General features: G+C 41.7%; 2 protein-coding genes across 2 annotated transcripts in view; both read left to right on the plus strand.

Moving 5' to 3' along the window:
• The first annotated feature begins 5,763 nt into the window (after nucleotides 1-5,763).
• On the plus strand, nucleotides 5,764-11,237 carry armc10 (armadillo repeat containing 10). Its single transcript, XM_082542550.1, has 6 exons — nucleotides 5,764-6,528; nucleotides 6,748-6,893; nucleotides 6,983-7,117; nucleotides 8,847-9,023; nucleotides 9,153-9,224; nucleotides 9,409-11,237. The coding sequence occupies exons 1-6, from the start codon at nucleotides 6,285-6,287 to the stop codon at nucleotides 9,658-9,660; spliced, it is 1,026 nt and encodes a 341-aa protein (XP_082398676.1). The 5' UTR covers nucleotides 5,764-6,284; the 3' UTR covers nucleotides 9,661-11,237.
• A 1,094-nt stretch (nucleotides 11,238-12,331) lies between these two features.
• The window catches only part of LOC309712177 (DENN domain-containing protein 5B-like), a 17,622-nt gene continuing 11,254 nt past the window's right edge, over nucleotides 12,332-18,699 (plus strand). Inside the window, exons 1-4 of the mRNA XM_082542808.1 lie at nucleotides 12,332-12,513; nucleotides 12,797-13,111; nucleotides 16,571-16,680; nucleotides 17,351-18,065. Of these exons, the coding sequence (XP_082398934.1) occupies nucleotides 13,006-13,111; nucleotides 16,571-16,680; nucleotides 17,351-18,065 (931 nt within the window). The 5' untranslated portion in view covers nucleotides 12,332-12,513; nucleotides 12,797-13,005. The remainder of the gene's footprint in view (nucleotides 12,514-12,796; nucleotides 13,112-16,570; nucleotides 16,681-17,350; nucleotides 18,066-18,699) is intronic.

Here is an 18,699-nt window from a genome sequence, read left to right on the forward strand (position 1 = left end):
AAGAAACAGCTCATCATTAATTCAGCAAACAGGGAGGCAGGCTGTCAGGAGCCAGGCTTAACTAACAAAGGATGGGAATCAAGTAACAAAAAAATAATAATTTATATAATTCACAATTTATAAAACAGTTTATTATGATTATAATTTCAGCCAAATCTGGACTGACAAATACTGGCCGAGTGAAACAGAACACCCTGATGACTTTACCTACTTATTACTTATTAACAGTGAGAGAAAGTCTTTAGGTTCTCTGAAGCTGAGTTACTGTTTCACAGTAAAAATGCAACCAGAACCAATTTACTGTGCACCACCAGTCTGAGGACCTGCAAGAACTAACTCAGCAGCTGCTTTCAATAACTTCGATTGCAATCAGTGGAAGCAGAATGTGAGAAGGTTTTGTGTCCCCTCTGGTACCTTTCCTGCCGCTGTGGCTTCACTCAGAGCATGAGTGATTATTTTGCTGGTCAGAAGCTTTAATCATTATTCTGCTGCAGGTAGAGTCTGTAGTTTAACTCACCCTCATGGCTCTTTCATTCAGGTAAATAAAAATGTCATTTTATTCTCGGTTCTTTTATATTTTTAGTATTTCAATTTCAATTTTTATTTTTATTTCCAGCCTCTCCTGGCTTTGCACTCTGTTGTGGAGCTGCTTGTGCTTTCCTCCTCAAGAAGGTATGAATTCCAGTACTTTCATTTGTATAATTGACCACGAGTTTAATGCGATGTTTATTTCCTGATAGGTTACAGTACTGCACATGGCTACTATCTCTATGAGAGCCCCCAAACCTCTAGCACATTTCATTCTGGACAATCTTTGAATACAAACAATGAGAATGTTGGACGGCAAAGCTTTGTTTCCCGTCAGCCAGAAGCATTTATTTATGATAAAGGACAGGATGCTAACGCTGAGATGAAGCAAAGCCAGCCTGATAAATTTCACGGGGCCTCTTCTGCTCCTCTCATAGGGCAAAATGAGCAGTCTGGTTATCACCATCCCTTTGACTTGTTAGTGAGGGGACACACGCAGGAGCCTGTGAAGGGTGTCGCTTTCCCCACAATGAGTCATTTAAAGGAGTTTATAGAAAACATGAAGCGTTCCTTCTTAGTACCAGGAAGTGACTTGAGTAGACATTTTGAAACTGCACGGGAAAAAATGAAAACTCTCGGAACACCCATGGACTATGGACCAACTCCTGACAAAGGAGGTACTGCCTCTGGTGACAGCAGGATAAATAACGATCGGATTGAAGAAGGTGCCAACTACCAAACGCCAAATAAGCGCCTCTCTTTCCCTGATCCTTTCGACTCCTCTGCAAGTCTCATTTCTTCCAGTGTTTATGGCAACCAAAAATTTAGGCCGGGCACCACTTTCTACCCACACGATCATTTAGCAGCCACAGGTCTTGCTTCAAGAAATTTGGCGCACGGTTTTCCCTGGGGAAACAATGACTTATCTGTGAGTGTGGAGTCAGAACGACACAAACCACCAGAAAAAACACAATTTCCCTCCAGCTCCTTTCACAGGCACGGTTCTTCCTATAGTGAACATGTGACTGCACCCCCTGTGAACCCTGCAAACAGCCCATCTCAAGATTTCAGCCAGTATTCAAGTGAGACCTCAAATTTAACACCTTATTGGAAGGATATGCTAAAACCAGTACATGCCTCTTATAGTAGAGATCCTTTAATGGGGTACTGGAGACCACCTGGTGGCTTTGAACTCACTAAAGACTTCCACAGAGCAAGTCAAACTGATGTCCCACCTGCAAAAAACCTACCATCTGCATATTCCTATGGCAAAAAGCATCCCCTTTCCATGCAGCATTATTGGCCCAAATACAAGACAAGAATAGGTGCTTCAGTCCAGCCGGGTAAACCCACTGACAGCAAAGAGTTAAGGACTGTAAAATATGCTTCCAACATTCACTGGCCTCCAAGTGGTTCTGTCTCTTTAAGCTTTAATGACCCGTTACCCCAATGGAGAAGAGGTCACATGGGTTATCAAAGAAGCCCACAATACCCGCAAATTCCTCATTATAAGCAAAAACAGATGGACAGAGCTCGCTGGATGTTTACCGCCAAACCCTTGAGTTTTGTTCCCGGATACCAGAAAGTCAGTGCTGTTCCCTTCGTCCTAAATGCCGGTGCAAAACATGAGAATTTAAACCTCTACAATCAAGAACTCTTTTCTGCCTTTCAGAAACCACATTACAATAGATTGAGAAATCCACCCCAGAGTGGGCTTACATCTTATGGAGTAAGAAACACACTGGGCTCATTTTCTAAACCACAAAGGCAAACTGTGAGGTCTGAACGTTTACGGCCTTTCATGCAATCAAACAGGCACATGCCTCGAGTCAGTGTGAGTCGACGGCCCAGACACTTGGCCAACTGGCCTTCTGAACAGCAGCCTAAGCCTACAGGTTTGATGCCTAAGTGTGTGATTAAGAGGAACACAAAAAGCCTTCTTCCTCAAGAGTCCCGTAATACATCTCCATCATCGCCATACGTTAAATCCAAAAACCGCTTCACACGGGCCGTAGCATATCTGTCAAAGGTCTGTTTCACACCCCGTACGGTGCAAGGGAAGAGTAATAACAATCAGTGGAGACTGGTCAGAAGATGGCATGAATGAAAGGACACGATAACTCAATGTGCAAGACCGGGAAGAATGATGAACACATTTTTGAAGGTATGAAAACAAAGATGTTGTAGTGTTTTTGTCTGTGAACACATCTGCTGTCCTGGAAATCTGTCCTTTAAATAGAAAACAAAGCATCGCATTACTAAGTAAATACTAAAACTGAGCACTGAAACTGGACTGACCTTATTCAACTTTAAAACATCTGTATCAGTCTTGTATGGAAGTGTAATGCATTCAGTAGGCAGTTTCTCCAGTGTTTCTGATTTTTTTTTTTTTTTAAACATTAATTTTATTTATATAGCACCACAACAACAGTTGCCTTGAGGTGATTTACACTGTAACATTAAGACCCTGCAATAATACAGAGAAAACCCAAACAATCAGACGACCACATTTTGAGCGAGGGTTTGGAGACAGTGGGAAGGAAAAACTCCCTTTAAATAGGAAGAAACCTCCAGCAGAACCGGTTTCAGGGAGGGGTGGCCATCTGCTCCAACTGGGTGTGAGAGAGGGAAGACGGGACAAAAGACACGCTGTGGGAGACTGTCAGAGATGGATAAATAATAATTAAATGCAAAATGGTCTATAAACACAGCGAGTGAAGAAGTGCATCATGGGAAGCCCCCAGCAGCCTAGGCCTGTTGCAGTGCAACTAAGGGAGGATTCAGAGTCACCCGATCAGGCCCTAACTATATGCTTTATGAAAAAGGAAAGTCTTAATCCGAATCTTAACAGTAGACAGCGTGTCTGTCTCTTGAATACAAACTGAGAGCTGGCTCCACAGATGAGGGAGCTTTTTATTTACCTGAAGGTTTGATTTCATAAGCATATTGACCTATAATACTAAAACTACTGTTGCAGACTTTCTCCTGGATATTGCAAAGTTTCTCCAGGATCATGCGAGCTGCTACAGCTTCAGAATATAAGACGTTGCATCTAAAAAGCATTAAAGTAGTGCAGGTGACTCTGATAATGAAATCAAGCTTTTAGGTCCACAGAAGTTCTTTTAAGTTTTTTTGTTTTGTTTTGTTTGTTTTTTTTGTTGTTTTTCTCCCCTTCCAATGTCTGGATTTTATTTGCGGGTAACATTACTGACAAGTGGTCTATGTAAATAGAAGTATTCGTAATCTTAATGGCCATTCTTTAACACCTAAAAACTTATAGATTTATTGTAATAGGATTGGTCTTCAGCTGCAAATCAATTTCCTGTTCTTCTACCTACATCGACTATTTATGTAAGAACCTGAAAGTGTTACAATTTTGACTTGTCTTGATTGCCACATTTGATGGTAGTCTTTATTATACATCTTCAGTGTAAGGATAAAAACAGTTTGCTGGATATATTAGCAGTCCAGAATAAATTCTACAGTCTATATCCATTTAACTTTGTGGACAGAAAAGCAGCTGTAACTGTCTAATAGGTCATCTGCATTTGTTTTAGAGTTGACATCATGTTGGACATGACATAAATATTGGTGTGAAGATCAGTCTGAATTGACTTTATGGTTCTAAAACAGGATTAAATATTTAAAATGAGTTTTTAAATCCAGGCTGTAGGTCTGATTATATTCTGTTTGTAATTTATACTGCAATAGGTTCAGTCAGACATCATGTTTAAACAAAAAATTAATTTCTGAAATGTGTAAATTGAGATTGTTTTCGAAAACAATCAAGGTAATCCGATTTACAGGAGAACTACAGTTTTTGTTTGTGTGTGGGTTGTTTTTTTTTTTTCTTAAGTTCAGATTTGTTTGCTTGCATCTGTATTTGTTTCACATCCGGCTGCAAGTAAATATCGAAAACTAAAATGTGGTAGGATTCATGCTTTATGAATGGATGGTGCTGACTGTTTTTCTTTTTTGTTGTTGTGTTTTTTGTTTTTGTTTTTTAAAGAGAAGTCTCCCTCTACATTAAGATGCATTCACTCAGTCCAGTGAATACATGGAGGCTCTGCTCTTTGCCTGTTGCCATGGTGAATCCTGGTACTAGAGCTCTGCTGATGGCTATTTTTCACTGCTTATGCACAGGCTTAACTTGAGCTGAACATATTCAGCTGATTGAACTTTCTAGAACCACAAGCAGCAGCTCAGCATTAATCAAGTTGGAGTTTGTTGAACCTGCTTCTAAAACAGATCCCATTAAGGCTGTAGCTGAAGTCTTGCTTTTGAAAGTCACTTTAATGGTAACTTAAGCATCAAGTCAACCTAATTAAAGCCACTTGAAAAGAACATTGGTGGGGAACGCAAACAAGCAATGCATGAGTCATTGTTTGCATGTGCTTGAAACATGTTGAAGTGTGGGTGAAAGGGGGGGCAGGGGAATATGAACGTGATCTTCTCTGGACCTCTTCTGGTGGCCTAACATGTCTTCAGGGGTTAGGAGTAAGGGCTAAAATTAAGAGAAAGTGAGCCACCGTGTGTTCGTTTCAAGAAAAGCCGGGGGTCTACGTGCCAGTGCACAGACTGGAAATTATCAACTGTACTGATTCAACATGACATACATGAAGCTGTAAAGCCCGTAAAAGTAAAATAAATTGGGATCTCATCTTTTACATTCAGCGGGGGGTTGGTGGGGTGATATGCCCAACGTTTATCATTGGCAGTGCAAGGATGGCTTCCTTTGAAAGTAAAATGATCAAAATGCATCAATTTTCTTCACCAGCATATGTTTGCCATCTGACACAAAGGAAAATCTTGAAAAGCCCCAGTCTCTGAAATTCTAAAGTCATAAATATGAAGGACTATAAGCTAGTAGAATTATTTCACTTTATAAAGCTGGATTATATGCATATGCGACAATGACTTTGATAAATTCGTTGGTGGGTAATCCTAATTTCCGAAACTCAAATGAGATATTTCAGATTAAAATGACTAATAGACCAGCAAGTAAAAAGCAAAACTGATACAAGTAGAGAGCTTCTTACAAAATCAACATTGAATCTTAGATGTGATGTGCTCTTTGCACAAACGTTATACTTTTTAAGGTAATGTTATTTATTTATTTTTTTGTATAATTCAGATTTTTTTTTTCCCCCTTTGGAAATCTTATCTGAGGAAAAGCTACACTGGTGCTCCTCCTTATTTTATTTTTATGTCTTTCACTTTACGACTTTTAAGTGTATACTCTCGTTTGACGATCCACCGTTGCCAGGTAACGGATTAAGTAAACCTTAAGTCCGGTTAAATGTTGGACAACTAGTGAGCAGCAGAAGTTTTTAACGGTAATATGCAGAATCGGATGCGATCTGTTTACTCGCGGTTTTTCAGTTTCTTTCTGGTTATTTTAAAAGCTTCATAAAAACGCTATGTTCAGACAAATTATACCACACTCTTTAATGACATACAAAGCCATATCAGTCACGCAGCGAAAGATTTGTTTGGCCACCCCAAGCTGGCCTCAATATCGACTCGGATAATAGTTGACAACTGTGGCTGGTCGGCAAACTTCTGCACTTTTTAGAATAATGAATCTGTTAAAACGGATTTGCGTTGCCTTCGTTGTGGTTTCGATGGAGTGTCATTAGTTTTAGCTAACTAAAAAACTTGACTTGTTCGCAAGTAAGGTAAATGATTTATCCATAACGTGTAGCTTAACGCTAGCCAGCTAGCAGAGCTTAGCTAAAGACATAGCAGCTAGCAGCATGGGCGATATAACTCCCAGGTTCGGCAACATGAAGGCTTTGTTAGGATTAGTTGCCGGAGCTGGAGCCTCTTATGGCATATACAAACTTATTAGTTTCAAGAGGAACAAGAAAAATGCCACAGGTGAGAATCCTGGGGTTAAAGGCAGTCAGCAAAGTGAAGTGAAGATACAACCGGGGAGTCTGCTGGCCAGAGTGTCCGGACTGGATGTTATCTGTCCCCGACCAGCAGATACGGCATCAGGTAAGGACCCCAGAGCCCTTAAAGATGGACTGTAATCCCAGCTGCTATTTAAATCTGAATATTCCAGAAAAATCTTCAAATATTTTTGTTCGCTGTTAACTTGTGAATATTTCATCATCTTCGGACTTGGATAATAATTAAAAATAAGCTTTTGAATCAAATGAAAAAGAAAAGGGTTACAACTGATCCATAATCTCATCTTTATGTTATGCTTTATAGGGGACATCATCCACCAGTCCCCTGACAACCTGGAGCCACAGCACTTGAAAATGCTCCTGTCCTGTTTGCAGACCAGCAATAATCCCTCCGACAGGTGTCGGATTCTTCTTACATTAGGAAACAGTGCTGCCTTCACTGTGAATCAGGTACAGTAAATTTACTGTATCCGAAATGTATAGATTGGAGGAGTTATTGGTTGACTTTAATGTTCTTTTCTTCTCTGTTAATCCCTCAGAATCTAATACGGGAATTTGAAGGGATTCATATCATAGCTGGGTTCCTTTCTGATCCTGCGCCTGAAGTTAGGGTGCAGACTCTGAATGCTTTAAATAACCTCTGTATGAACATCCAGAACCAGGAACAAATAAAGGTATGTTTGTTGTATATTCATTTCCTCTTAAGATGTGTTTTTTCCATGCATGCACGTGAATGAAAGAGAGAGACCGGTGAAAGGATGAAGATGCAGGGAGCAGAGGTAGTAAATGTGGATGTGTTTAAATACCGGGGTCAAACATCAAAAGCAAAGGACAGCACACAAGTGAGGTGAGTAATGAGAACAGGCAGTCACACTGGTTGGAAGTGACCAGGGTGGACAGAATTAAATGCATCACAGGGACAGCTCAGGTTGAGCAGTTACAAAGTTAGAGAGATGAGGCTGAGATGGTTTGTCTATAGTTTGTTTATAAAAAAATAATTTAAAAAGATAAGCAAGTCATTAAAGGTGGGATGTTATAGGTACATTGTGATCATCAAACTAGGTAACAATTTTACAGTCTTCTTTTATCCACTCTTGAGCCAGTGCAAATTGCCCATTCAGAATCTCTTCTGCTTACCTTCGATTGTAACAAGTGGTTATTTGAGGTACTGGTTTCTTATCTGACCATTCTCCTTTGACATCAGCAAGGCATATTTGCCCAAAGAAGTGCTGCTGAGTGGATATTTTATCTTCTTTGGACTATTCTTTATAAGCCCTAGAAATGATTTGTCTGCGGAAAATCCCAGTAAATCAACAGTTTCTGACATACTCAGACATTCCCTCTGGTATTAACATCCATTTCGCATTCAAAGTCACTTGGTCTCTTAATTAACATATTGTTACAATGGTGCATGCTAGAATTAAACATACTGGTAGTCAGAATTTCAAATAATGTGGTCAGAGTATGTAGCAGGTAATCGTTGTGAGCCAAAGATTTAGGTTTCAGGTAGCTTTAAAGGCTCCAGACATTTTTTTTTTTTTTTTCCTACTCTTGGATCGATTTCAAAGAGTAGGGGATTTTTTACTTTTTGAGAGAGAGCTACCTTAAGCACACAGCTCTGATTGTGAACACAGAAGCCCCACACAACTGCTGCCCTAACAGACTTGTGTGGGGCTGCTCCAGTCTGCATACCACAGCATCCTTGGGCAAGATGCTGATCCCTGAATTGCTCAATCATCAACACTTATAGCTCTCTTCCACTAGTACCTCCGCAGCTTGGCTTGGTTAAACTCAGTGCAGTTTTTAAGGTTTTTCATTAGGTGATAGCACCTGGTACCAGGTACTTTGTTAGCATCTGCTCAGCTGAAGTTCCAAGTCAGCTCAGTCAGTCTGAAAATGTGGCGTCAAAAGACTGAATGCCACCGATTGGCCAGTCAATGGCATCATTCAACGAGTCATGAGAGTGACTCCTTCAAAAATATCGAAACCACGATTTTTATAGCTTGGCAACAAGAGTTTTAAAAATCTCTTTCATTGTTGTGTTGTTTGTTTCGCATACAAAACGTGTCACAACTTTTGGCCGTGATGCTGTACATAAACAGTACTCAATTGTAATGGAAAATAGCCGAGCAGAGTAGGTACAAGTGAAAAAGAGGCTTTTGATGTAGAAAAGAGTGTCTGTGAATGAGACATGTTGTTTAAAGTGCTTCGAATGTTCATGTAGAGTAAAAAGGCATTATTACTACACTCTGTTTAACATCTACGAGGTATTGTTTTCATTTTGCTTCATTTAGTCATTATTCTCTGTAGCTGTTGGCAGACAGCTCTCTTGTTTACATTTGTTTATATAGCTGTGAGTTTTTTGAAGATGCATTTTACTGAAAACGTCATCCTGTCTGTCAGGTTTATGTTCCACAAGTGCTGGAACTCATTGAGATGTCACCAGTGAACTCGGACCTTCAGCTCGGTGCTCTGCGGCTGCTCACAAACCTTTCAGTAACAGACAAACATCAACACTTGCTGAAGGAATCCGTTACTCTTTTACTGTCCTTGCTGGTCGTGAGCAATGAAGCCTTACAGGTTTGCAAGTTTAGGGCGTGAACTCTTTCAGTTCCCATAAGCAGATTGTTAAAAGCTATAAGGATGAAATAATCTTTAAATCTTAACATGAATGTGTGCCATATGTAAAAGCTGCTCTGGTTGTTTCAGGTTCAGACTCTGAAAGTCCTCGTGAATTTGTCATCGAACCCAGATATGATGGATGACATCGTTCAAGCTCAGGTGAGACCAAAAGGAAATTAAAATCCAGCCTTTATCTGACCGTCTTCATGAAAAGGTTTGCATGTTTTTGTCATACACAGGGACTGAGCAAGCACTGTGCAGCTTAGTCTTAAGAGGCCATCAGAAGAAACAGAATTGCAGTTAGCAGACTTATTAGAAATTTTTCTTTGCTTTCTTACCCCAGGCGCCAGCTTCCGTGGTGCTGCTATTTGATGAACGAACAGCTCCTGCAGTGCTTCTCCGTCTGCTGACCTTTGCAGGGAACCTGAAGGCCTGGAGGCCATCAGCCCAAGTGGCTGATGAACTGAGGCGCAAACAAGATTGCCTCTTCCGGGTCATGCTAGACGAATCCTCCCAGCTACACGGCAGATTAGTTCAGCTGCTTTCACACCCGGATGGAGAGATCCAGGCCCAGGTCGCCCGTATCTTGACGTAGACCTCCTTCCCTGCATCCCATTATGCTTCCAAAACCACCAACCATCACATCACCATCGCATTTCCCCTCTTAACTTGTATGTAAGTTGCCATTAATCTTGTAGAAGAGTAGGCTATGTGTAGCCTAAAGCTTGATTTGGAGATCTCTGGGAAATCTGTCCCCCAACTTGCGTAGCAGCGTCGACATGTAAAAAGGATTAAAATGGGGCTCCAGTTATGACGTAGATCGGACGCAGAAGTATAATTCATGTGTACGTGTGGATGCACTGCTTGCACTCCTTCCATATCTGCAGCGTTCCTTGAATCTGTATTTTTAAACACAAAAGACAAAGTCCATAATTTGTTCTACTTCACTGGCCACTCTTCCCTCATTCTAGCGTCTAACACCACAATTAACTGATGGGCAATAAGGGAGCAGGAAGCAGGAGGAACCCTTTCATTCAGTGGAGTGCAAACAGGCCACCTCTTCCTGTTTTTCCTGCTGCCAGAGACTGTTTTCCTTCTAAAATATCCACAGTGCCCTATTTTTCTTCTGAGAACTTTCCCCTAAGAATAAAAAAAAAAAAAAAAAAAAAAGCAAACACAAATAATCTCTGAAGCTACTTTCCAGGTGAAAATTCTTAATCCAACTCCACTGCCAAAAGTTTTCTAGAGAACGTTTTAGTATGACCTACAGCATGAACCTGTGCACTGCACCCCCACCCCCTCCCACCGTGGTTCAGAGAGACTTTTAGCTGTGTTTTTAGTTTAAGAAGCAGGGTGTTGTGATTCTTAGACGGGCCAAAGTGAATTTAACTTAGAGGGGTTCAGTGTATCAAGATGAGACACTGACCCGCCAGTATTAAGAAGTGCTAGCTGAGTTATGTGAAACATCTAAGAATTACACCATTTCAGGAAAACTTTTATCTTTAATGATGTGCTGACCACAGCTGCCTGAAAGGGTTTGATCCAGGCTGTGTTGGTGTCACTGAATGTCTCTCTCACTCTGTGAACTGGACTCCAAATACCTGCAAATCCCCCTGAGGGAGGAGCTGGAGGAAGTTAGAAAAGGAAAAGGATGTTTGGACTGCGTCGATTGTTCCACAGACGCCGCAAGTATCACAAATAGCTGTCAGACTGACAAAGCAGTGTCACAATGATCATCTGAAAGCTCTTTCTCATTTACAAAAAAATCATGGTATTGAATGTTAAATACAAGCCTTGTTATGTTAAGCTATGCACTGAGAAGACTGATTCACCTGAGAGGTTGAGCGTGCATGAAAAATGTAACTGTGATCCCAGAAGATGACGATAAATGCGAGATTTTTACTGCATGGGTCAGTCCAGGTGTGTTGAAATGCTGCACTTTATTTTATGTTTAGACACTGATTTTATTGAACCCAAAACTAAATATATCTCAGGCGAATAGGGTTTACCAGACACGTGGAGTAGGAGGTTGATTTACTTGTGACCTGGATGATTATTATTATTATTATTATTATTATTATTATTTATTTAATTAAGCGTTTTGCCTATAAAATGGAACATATGTTTGTCTGTTTCAATGGATCAATAAATACCCAACATGGTAAAAACTTTTTTTTTTCTGTCTTGTTGTTGTTGTTGTTGTTGTTGTGGATGAAATTTTGAATAAAGAATGTAAAAATCAGATTGTTCATGCTCAGGCACCAAGGTTGACAGTGTTTTCATTTTCATCGGTTTGGTAGGTCGCAGGAAAAATGCTGTTGCTAAAGTCTTTCACTGAGGAGAAACCTGAATGCATCACGTCACTCACTGCTCCTCGGGCTTTTAGTGCGTCACTGACCAGACGCTGAAATTGATGCTGTCTGTAAATCTGTCAATGGCCAAGAACCAAAATACGTATTTTCTTCTTTTCTTTTTCTTTTTTTTTAATTTTATTTATGGTCTCCAGACTAAACATGTAGAAATAGCAGTATCTTTTACAGAGGTAAATATGCACCAGAGAGCTGGAGCACACAGGGTGTGCCCTGACTTCAGCACAGGTTTAAAGACTTATGGTCTCCACCAACTCTGACTTAAAGTAAATCGAGTGTAAAGTTTGAGATCTCGCAACAGACAAGTTTAAAAAATAAAACATCAGAATAAAATAAACACCGCAGACAAAAGACAAAGTCCATACTCCATTTAATCATTTATAACTGGGGAGGTATTTGGCAAGCATAGCGACTAATAGAGATAATGAGTTGGAGTTCAGTTGCTTCGACTGCTGATGGTTAGGCTCTAAATGTTGTGGATGACTGATGGTGTCTTTAGTGTCTGACTTTTGGCAAGTGTATTTATTTGTTAATCAATAATGAATTGAGAAGTGTTCCTGTAACTGTCTGGCTCAGATGGCATCCATCCAACCAAAACAGATCTGTGTGAAAAGGGATTTTTATATTTATTTTCATAAAATCACATTTTTAGGACATGATAAACAAAAACACATCAAGTTGATTAATCTTAAAATTAAGCTGAGGTCACTTATTCTTGCGCTGTGACATTAAATTCATGTTACTTGCTAATTAACACAACTGCAGATTTTTAATAAAACTATGTATTTATTTATTTATTAGTATCTCGACTCAGGGATCAAGCACCAGAACCATTTGATCCTACATTTCCCACAAAACTTCCCATCATGCATTAGTCATTAGTCATCCCCTGACTGGTAAAATAAGCTCGTGACTTCCAAACTCCATGCCTAAAGTTGGCAACACGAACTTCCCATAAAAACTTCCAATGAAACGCTGAGGTCTAAAGTGTTTTCTCAGATTTTAGGAGGCTCCTGCAAATCCACAGCCAACTGTAGGGCGCACGACCGTTTTCACAGTATTACGGTAATTAGTAAACGGTAAGTGGAGTTTTATCCAAAATGTCGAAAACGTTGTTTTAATTTCTTTCTTCAGAGTTTTCCCGGCCGTGATCTGCATTTGTGCAATAAATAATTGTAATCATCTCCACCGACAAAAATAATAATTATAAATGAGAATCCTGATGATCTATGAGACTGATTGTTTTGCGCTACAGATGAATTTCGTAAACATCTATGTGAAAATGACGCAGACTTTAGCGGGGGACGCTGATGCTTTTAAGCCTTTGTCTCCCTCCCTCCCTGCCTGCCTGTCTCCACACAGCCTCCTCCCCCTCTGAACAAACTGGATGACCATCCCCGGATCACCCTGACTCCATCAGAGTCACAGCGCGGTTCAGTGGGTGCGGATCGGGACGCGCAGCGGGGAGCTTCGAGGATTTCGGATTAAAAACCAGCGCCAGCTATGAACACCTACAGCATTAAGCAGAAGTAAACGGAGCTGTGTCACACCGTCAACACAACGCGTCGAGGATGAACACCGCCGCCGCCACAGGATCGGCTTCTTGCCGTTTCGCCCACTATTTTGTTGTGTGTGGAGTGGACACGGAGACGGGCCTGGAGCCGGACGATGGAGCAGGTAGATGATATTTAAGGACAAAAAGACACACCCGCCAATACACAGATACGCAGCATGTTATGTTGGATGACAGCATTAGCCAGGTTATATATTTAGTAATTCATATAGGCCTATTTGTGTTGCCCAATTGTGTCTCTGTTTGTGTGGGGAGGGGTGACAGCCATTTAAATATGATTTTTCTTCTCCCTGTCAGTGCTCTAAATAATATGTGTGAGCAGCCTGTGCAGAATATCCTCAAATATATGAAAAATGTGATAAATATAAGGTTATATTTGGGCAGGATTTGTACATGTCTCTGAGCATGTAGTATCAGTTGGATGTGAAAGCAAAGACAAATGATGTGCATTGTATCATTTCCCAATCAGTCTTAAGCCATTGAAAGGAATATTTCTGATATATTGTCTTTTGTATCCCAGGTGCGGTCTGTTTATATTATACCCCTGTTTAGGACACATCACTTGGCGGCTGTGTTCATTGAGTTTTCATCATATTTTCAGTCTAGTATTGTGTCACATTAGATTTTATTTTATGGTTTCTGCAAGTCATCTACTGCTACACCTGCCTCGGGATCACAGGAGAGAAAGGGCAGAATCGAGGGAAAACAGCAGCGTCCTAATTCTGCTCGTTAAAGCTGTAACACAGCTGGAACATCCAGGCAGGGCTGTTTGCTCCCAGAATACACTCCTCTGTGAATCAAAACGTACTGATTAATCCACGTGATTTGGGGTGGTCTCAAACAGAAAGTGACCCATCATTCTTATTTTCCTCTTTTAACCAAGAAGGTGAAAGGGATGTGATGTCATATTTTGGGCTGCGGTGAAGTCTCCTCATCTCAGTTGCTTATTGGGGTTTATTTGTGGTTGACAAGACTCTAAGAAATAGAGAAATATCAGGTGGCGTCACCTCCTTTTGCAGCCAGTTGTTGACACTGAGCTGAGAACAACTCTGCCCAGGAGGCTCGTGTGACGTGCGCTGCGGTGTTTGTGAGAAAACGGTCACATCGCAGGTGTGCTGAATACCTTGAGCGTCACTTCCAGATCTGGAGCAGCAGTCACACCCTGTATTCTCCTCATCTCTGGAGCAGCTGTTGTGAAACAGCTCCTCATGGGGGGGCTTTTAGCAGACATGCTTGTTGTGTTTTTTTTGCTCTTTGTTTTGTTTTGTTTTGAAGCTCTAATTAACCACTGGGTTAGAAAGCTGCCTCCTTGGCTACTGTCTCTGAGCTACACCATTGTACTTATGTAACAGCAGGTCATCGCAGACCCATCGCTGCAGGGGGGCTCTGCTCCTTTAAAGGATTTCTCTCCCTGTGTGAGGGTTTTTCTCCTTTACTCACAAGTATTCCACAAGTTATAGCCCACTATGTGCTCTAAATGTGTCCCATATACAGTTCCTCTTTCTGTGAGAGTGTGTAATTGGTGAATGCCCACCGAGAGACAATCTGCCCTTGTTAGCCTCTCAATACATGCCACTGTGTTTCTGCAGCCTAATCAGATTTCACATGACGTTGCCTGTTGGAATGCTGAATGGCCGACGCTTCAGCGCCCGTGCAGGCACGATGATGGTTACATAGGGGAGAGATATGACATCAGTGGAGTAGTCCCTGATCGCACAGAGCGAGCTTTATTGTGCAGGGAGATGTAAAGCCTATATCTCATTATATAATTAGACATTCTGCTTGATTCATTTGGTTTTTTTTTTTTCAACATATTTTTAGGCACTTGGTGCTTTCTTTGTTCCTGAGCTTCAAGTCTAAGAAAAAAAAAACCCAAAATTTCTTTTCTTTTTTTGGTCGTGCGAGTCACCTTCAGTGGTCAGGCGCATCAGTGGTGGAGTGATTTAAAGTGTCATCAGTCAGTACCAGCTGACACGCCTGTCATTTTAATATCTCTCTACTTTTTATGCCTGCTCATGTCATGGTGTGATGAATGGGACAGCAAAGGTAATTTAGTTGGTGAAAGTGATGGATGTCTGTCTTTATTGGCTGCTCACTGGTGGCTGATGGAGTTGGCCTGTTTTAGGGACAGTGGAATGAATATGAAACACTAAAAACAAGACACGGCTGATATTAAAGTGACCATTGTAATGAATTTGGATACTTGGATGAGACATTCGTCACTGTTTTTGTGACAAATCGGTGTGAAAATGATAGTTATTCTCACGCCTACAGATGATGTAAAGCATCCAGCACATTTCTTGGATCTAGTGAGTCTGTTAATGTGCTAATTACAGGCCTTTAAGCTTTCATTCAAACACTAAAACAAACCTCCCTCCACTCCACTCCACCTCCCCTTGCTCTGTTACCCCGTGAAACACACACAGGCTGCATCTACGTCTGTGAAAGCTGTTTGGTGGGAACCCGTGTCGGGAGGAGAGCCGGGGGGGGGTGGCGGTTTAATTAGGTCAGCTGATAAAACCCAGGCTGACGTAACCTGTGACGAGCACAAAAGCTTTGTCTCGATGGCGATCATCGAGGCCACGGCGGAAATGGAAACCATGGCAACTCCTTCAGCGATGCTCAGTTGTGCCTCTCAGCGCCGACACTAATTTGTATTCTTAGTAAAGAACACTGCCATTCCCGCCCCGCGTCACTCTCGTCCATTAGCTGTCTCCCACCTACCGGTCTGAGTCAGTTTGACTTGAAGTGGCTCGCTCCTCGCTCTGCCTGCAGCGCAGTTTCTTGAGGTGGCGTGCGTCATTTCGTGGGCAGGTGATGTGGATGTTCCTGAAGGGTCGAATGAGTGCTGCAGAGCTGGTTTGGCATTTACAGATGATTTTGTTCTTGTGCAGCGATTCCAGTGAATGTCTCTGAGAGTTGATGGTGTGCTAGTAAAGCAGGGAACACAAAGAAGAGTACTGTTCAAGGGCATCCCCCTTAGAAAGAGGATAAATAATGAAAGTACCTCGCTGATTACCCTCTGTGAATCATACACCCGTTTTTTTATTTATTCATTTATTTATTTTTTTGCTGCAGCTTCATCTACTCGCACAGACAGCATTTTGTATGTAACCCGAGCTAGAAGCTGACACATGGTGCCGAGATTTAAAAAAGAGATACTTTAACCACACGAGGCAATGCATGTGTTCACTGCAGCAATTTATGTGGGATATAGTTCTCTTGCATGCACTTTGAATTCAGCACCTCTTATCAGTTTAAAGAGTTCCCTTCTGCAGTGTCAGGGATGAGGCTTGTTGCATTGCTTTTCTTTATGCTAATGAGTTGAGTTACATAACTCTTGGAGTGGCTTTTCCCACTTTGCTGCAGCACATGAACTTCTTTTTACTATCTGTCAAGGTTGCCCTGGTCGTTTTTTATTAATCAAAGCTGCTGTCATGTTCTGATGCCCTCTGGTCTGTCCTTTCTGTCTCATTATGAATTCTGGTTCAGCATCGATCAAGGTCACCCTGCATTAATAGAATAACCTCTTTACTCAATTTGTCTGTCTGTCTGTCTTTCAGGTGAGGGCTTTGAGCACAGCCCTGTTCGACGGTCCTTCAAATCGAAGGTTTTGGCTCATTACCCTGAAAATACAGACAGGAACCCCTTCAATAAAGATGCTGTCAACATGGTGAGATGTTGGATTGCACAGTGTTGGTCATTTTCTGTTACATCTGCAGCTGAAGGACAAGATGTGCCTGTTAGAAGGCCAAATGATTTTGTTGCTCTTTCAGCTATTGATGGAGAATAATGGAAGAGGCAAAGTCAGCTGGAGGGAAGTGTAATAGGAGTTACGTGCTGGCTTATTTTCTGCCCCTTTTCATCAGTCTTGCTTTCATCTAAACATGCAAAACAGGTCTGGATGATGAGAGCAGCATCAGCCTCACAGTTACATGAGTAATCAGACGGAGTGGAATCAGTGTTGGTTTGTTCTAGACCATTTCATATATTGTGCAAAAGCACCTTCCTCTGGCTTTGCTTTACTTTTTGGGGTCTTTTTAAGCATGTCATTTTATGTAGCTAATCCACACTTTTTCCCCCCCAGGGGTGGATTTTTGCTCTGATTACATTGTAGGACAAAATCAAGCCTATGCTAGCACAAGAATATTTAAAATAATTGCCATTTTTGATGGTGGCAAACTTCAGTTTTATCAGGTTGAAGTGTCTGGAGGATGGAGGATGCTGATGTTTGCTGTTGTATATTTTGGTTTAACCCTCCATTTATATACTTTTTGAGGTCGGTATTGAACATTGTCACTCTGTACTAAAACATCTCTTGTTTTCTCTCCTCTGTCCTCCAGCTCTGCATGCCCAGAGGGCTGTCCTTTCGCACTCAAGCAGACAGACTCGATCCTCAGTTTCACTCGTTTACGATTTCTTTCGACGATGGCACGCGTTCCTACGGCTTTGTTCACACCTTCTACGAGGAGGTGACCAGTCCTCAGATTATCACTGCCATGCAGACACTCTGTCAGATGCACCATGTGGAGCACCACTCCTCTTCATTGGCCTCCTCTCCCTCATCCTCCTCTTCCTCTGCCTCCTCACCCTCCACCTCCAGTATGGACTCACTTGCGAGCAGCTTGGATGAGTCAGACGCCGAGTCTCTGGCTGGGGTGTCTGGCTGCCTCGGATGTGTAGGCTCCTTCGATCCAACGCGAGACACCCTGTATGTGTCCAAAGCCCTCTGCCTCGTCACGCCGCTCCCTTTTCTTCAAGCTTCACGACAGTTTCTGGTTCAGCTCCACCAGGCTGTGACGTCACAGACAGCCCCACCACTCCCTCTAGAGAGCTACATCCATAACATCTTGTACGAGGTGCCGTTGCCTCCACCTGGAAGGTCGCTGAGGTTCCATGGGGTGCAAGGGCCCATCCTTTGCCAGCGGCCCGGGCCAGGTGAGCTTCCTTTGGGGGAGTATCCTCTTGGAGATGCGTTCTCCCTCCTGGGTGTGGACAGCATGGTGAAACTACTTACCTGTGCACTTCTGGAGACACAAGTCCTGCTTTACTCTTCAGGTAAGCACTGAAATTACAGATTTTATGCATGCAAGATATTTTGGCATGTAACAGGAAAAGCAAAGCCGTAATTAGGAAAATAAATGACAGCTGAGTCTCACGCAGCTGCTTCAGTTTCAAGCTCCTGGTGCTGTGCGTGCTTGCTTTATGTCCATGTGTTGACTTATTCATGTTCATAAAATGTGTTGTTTCATACTATGACCACCATAATCATCATTAAGGAGGCTCAGCCACCATGTTAGGTTTTTCTTAGTGGCCAAGTTTGGACAAGAGGGTTAGGGTTAGATAGGGAGTGCTACGTTATCAGTTAATGCCAATTAATTTGGTTAGATAGCTGCATCCATAGACTGTATGGGGACAGATACCTGCCATGGTAAGTAACAGACAAGGTAAACAATATAATGTGTAACTTCAAGCTTAAGTAGTTTTTAAAGGGATGATTTCAATAAAAAAATAACTGCAACATAAATTCGCTGTAGATCCTAAAGCCATAAGCAGGTTGTAAAAAGTCTTTTATTGCTGTAAAGTTGGCATTTTAACACAGGTGTCTGCAGGGATAGACTACAGACTGTACTTAAAAGATGGACATCATCACGGTGATGTCACCCACTGGTTTCTAAACTCTGTATTTCGT

Source organism: Aulonocara stuartgranti (assembly GCF_965226115.1).
Source record: "Aulonocara stuartgranti genome assembly, chromosome: 7".
Lineage (NCBI taxonomy): Eukaryota > Metazoa > Chordata > Actinopteri > Cichliformes > Cichlidae > Aulonocara > Aulonocara stuartgranti.

Coding starts and splice junctions, on each gene's coding strand:
- armc10 (XM_082542550.1), top strand. CDS start 6,285: ATGGGCGATATAACTCCCAGGTTCGGCAACATGAAGGCTTTGTTAGGA. Junction 6,894..6,982: donor CTGCCTTCACTGTGAATCAG/GTACAGTAAATT, acceptor TTAATCCCTCAG/AATCTAATACGGGAATTTGA. Junction 7,118..8,846: donor AGAACCAGGAACAAATAAAG/GTATGTTTGTTG, acceptor CCTGTCTGTCAG/GTTTATGTTCCACAAGTGCT.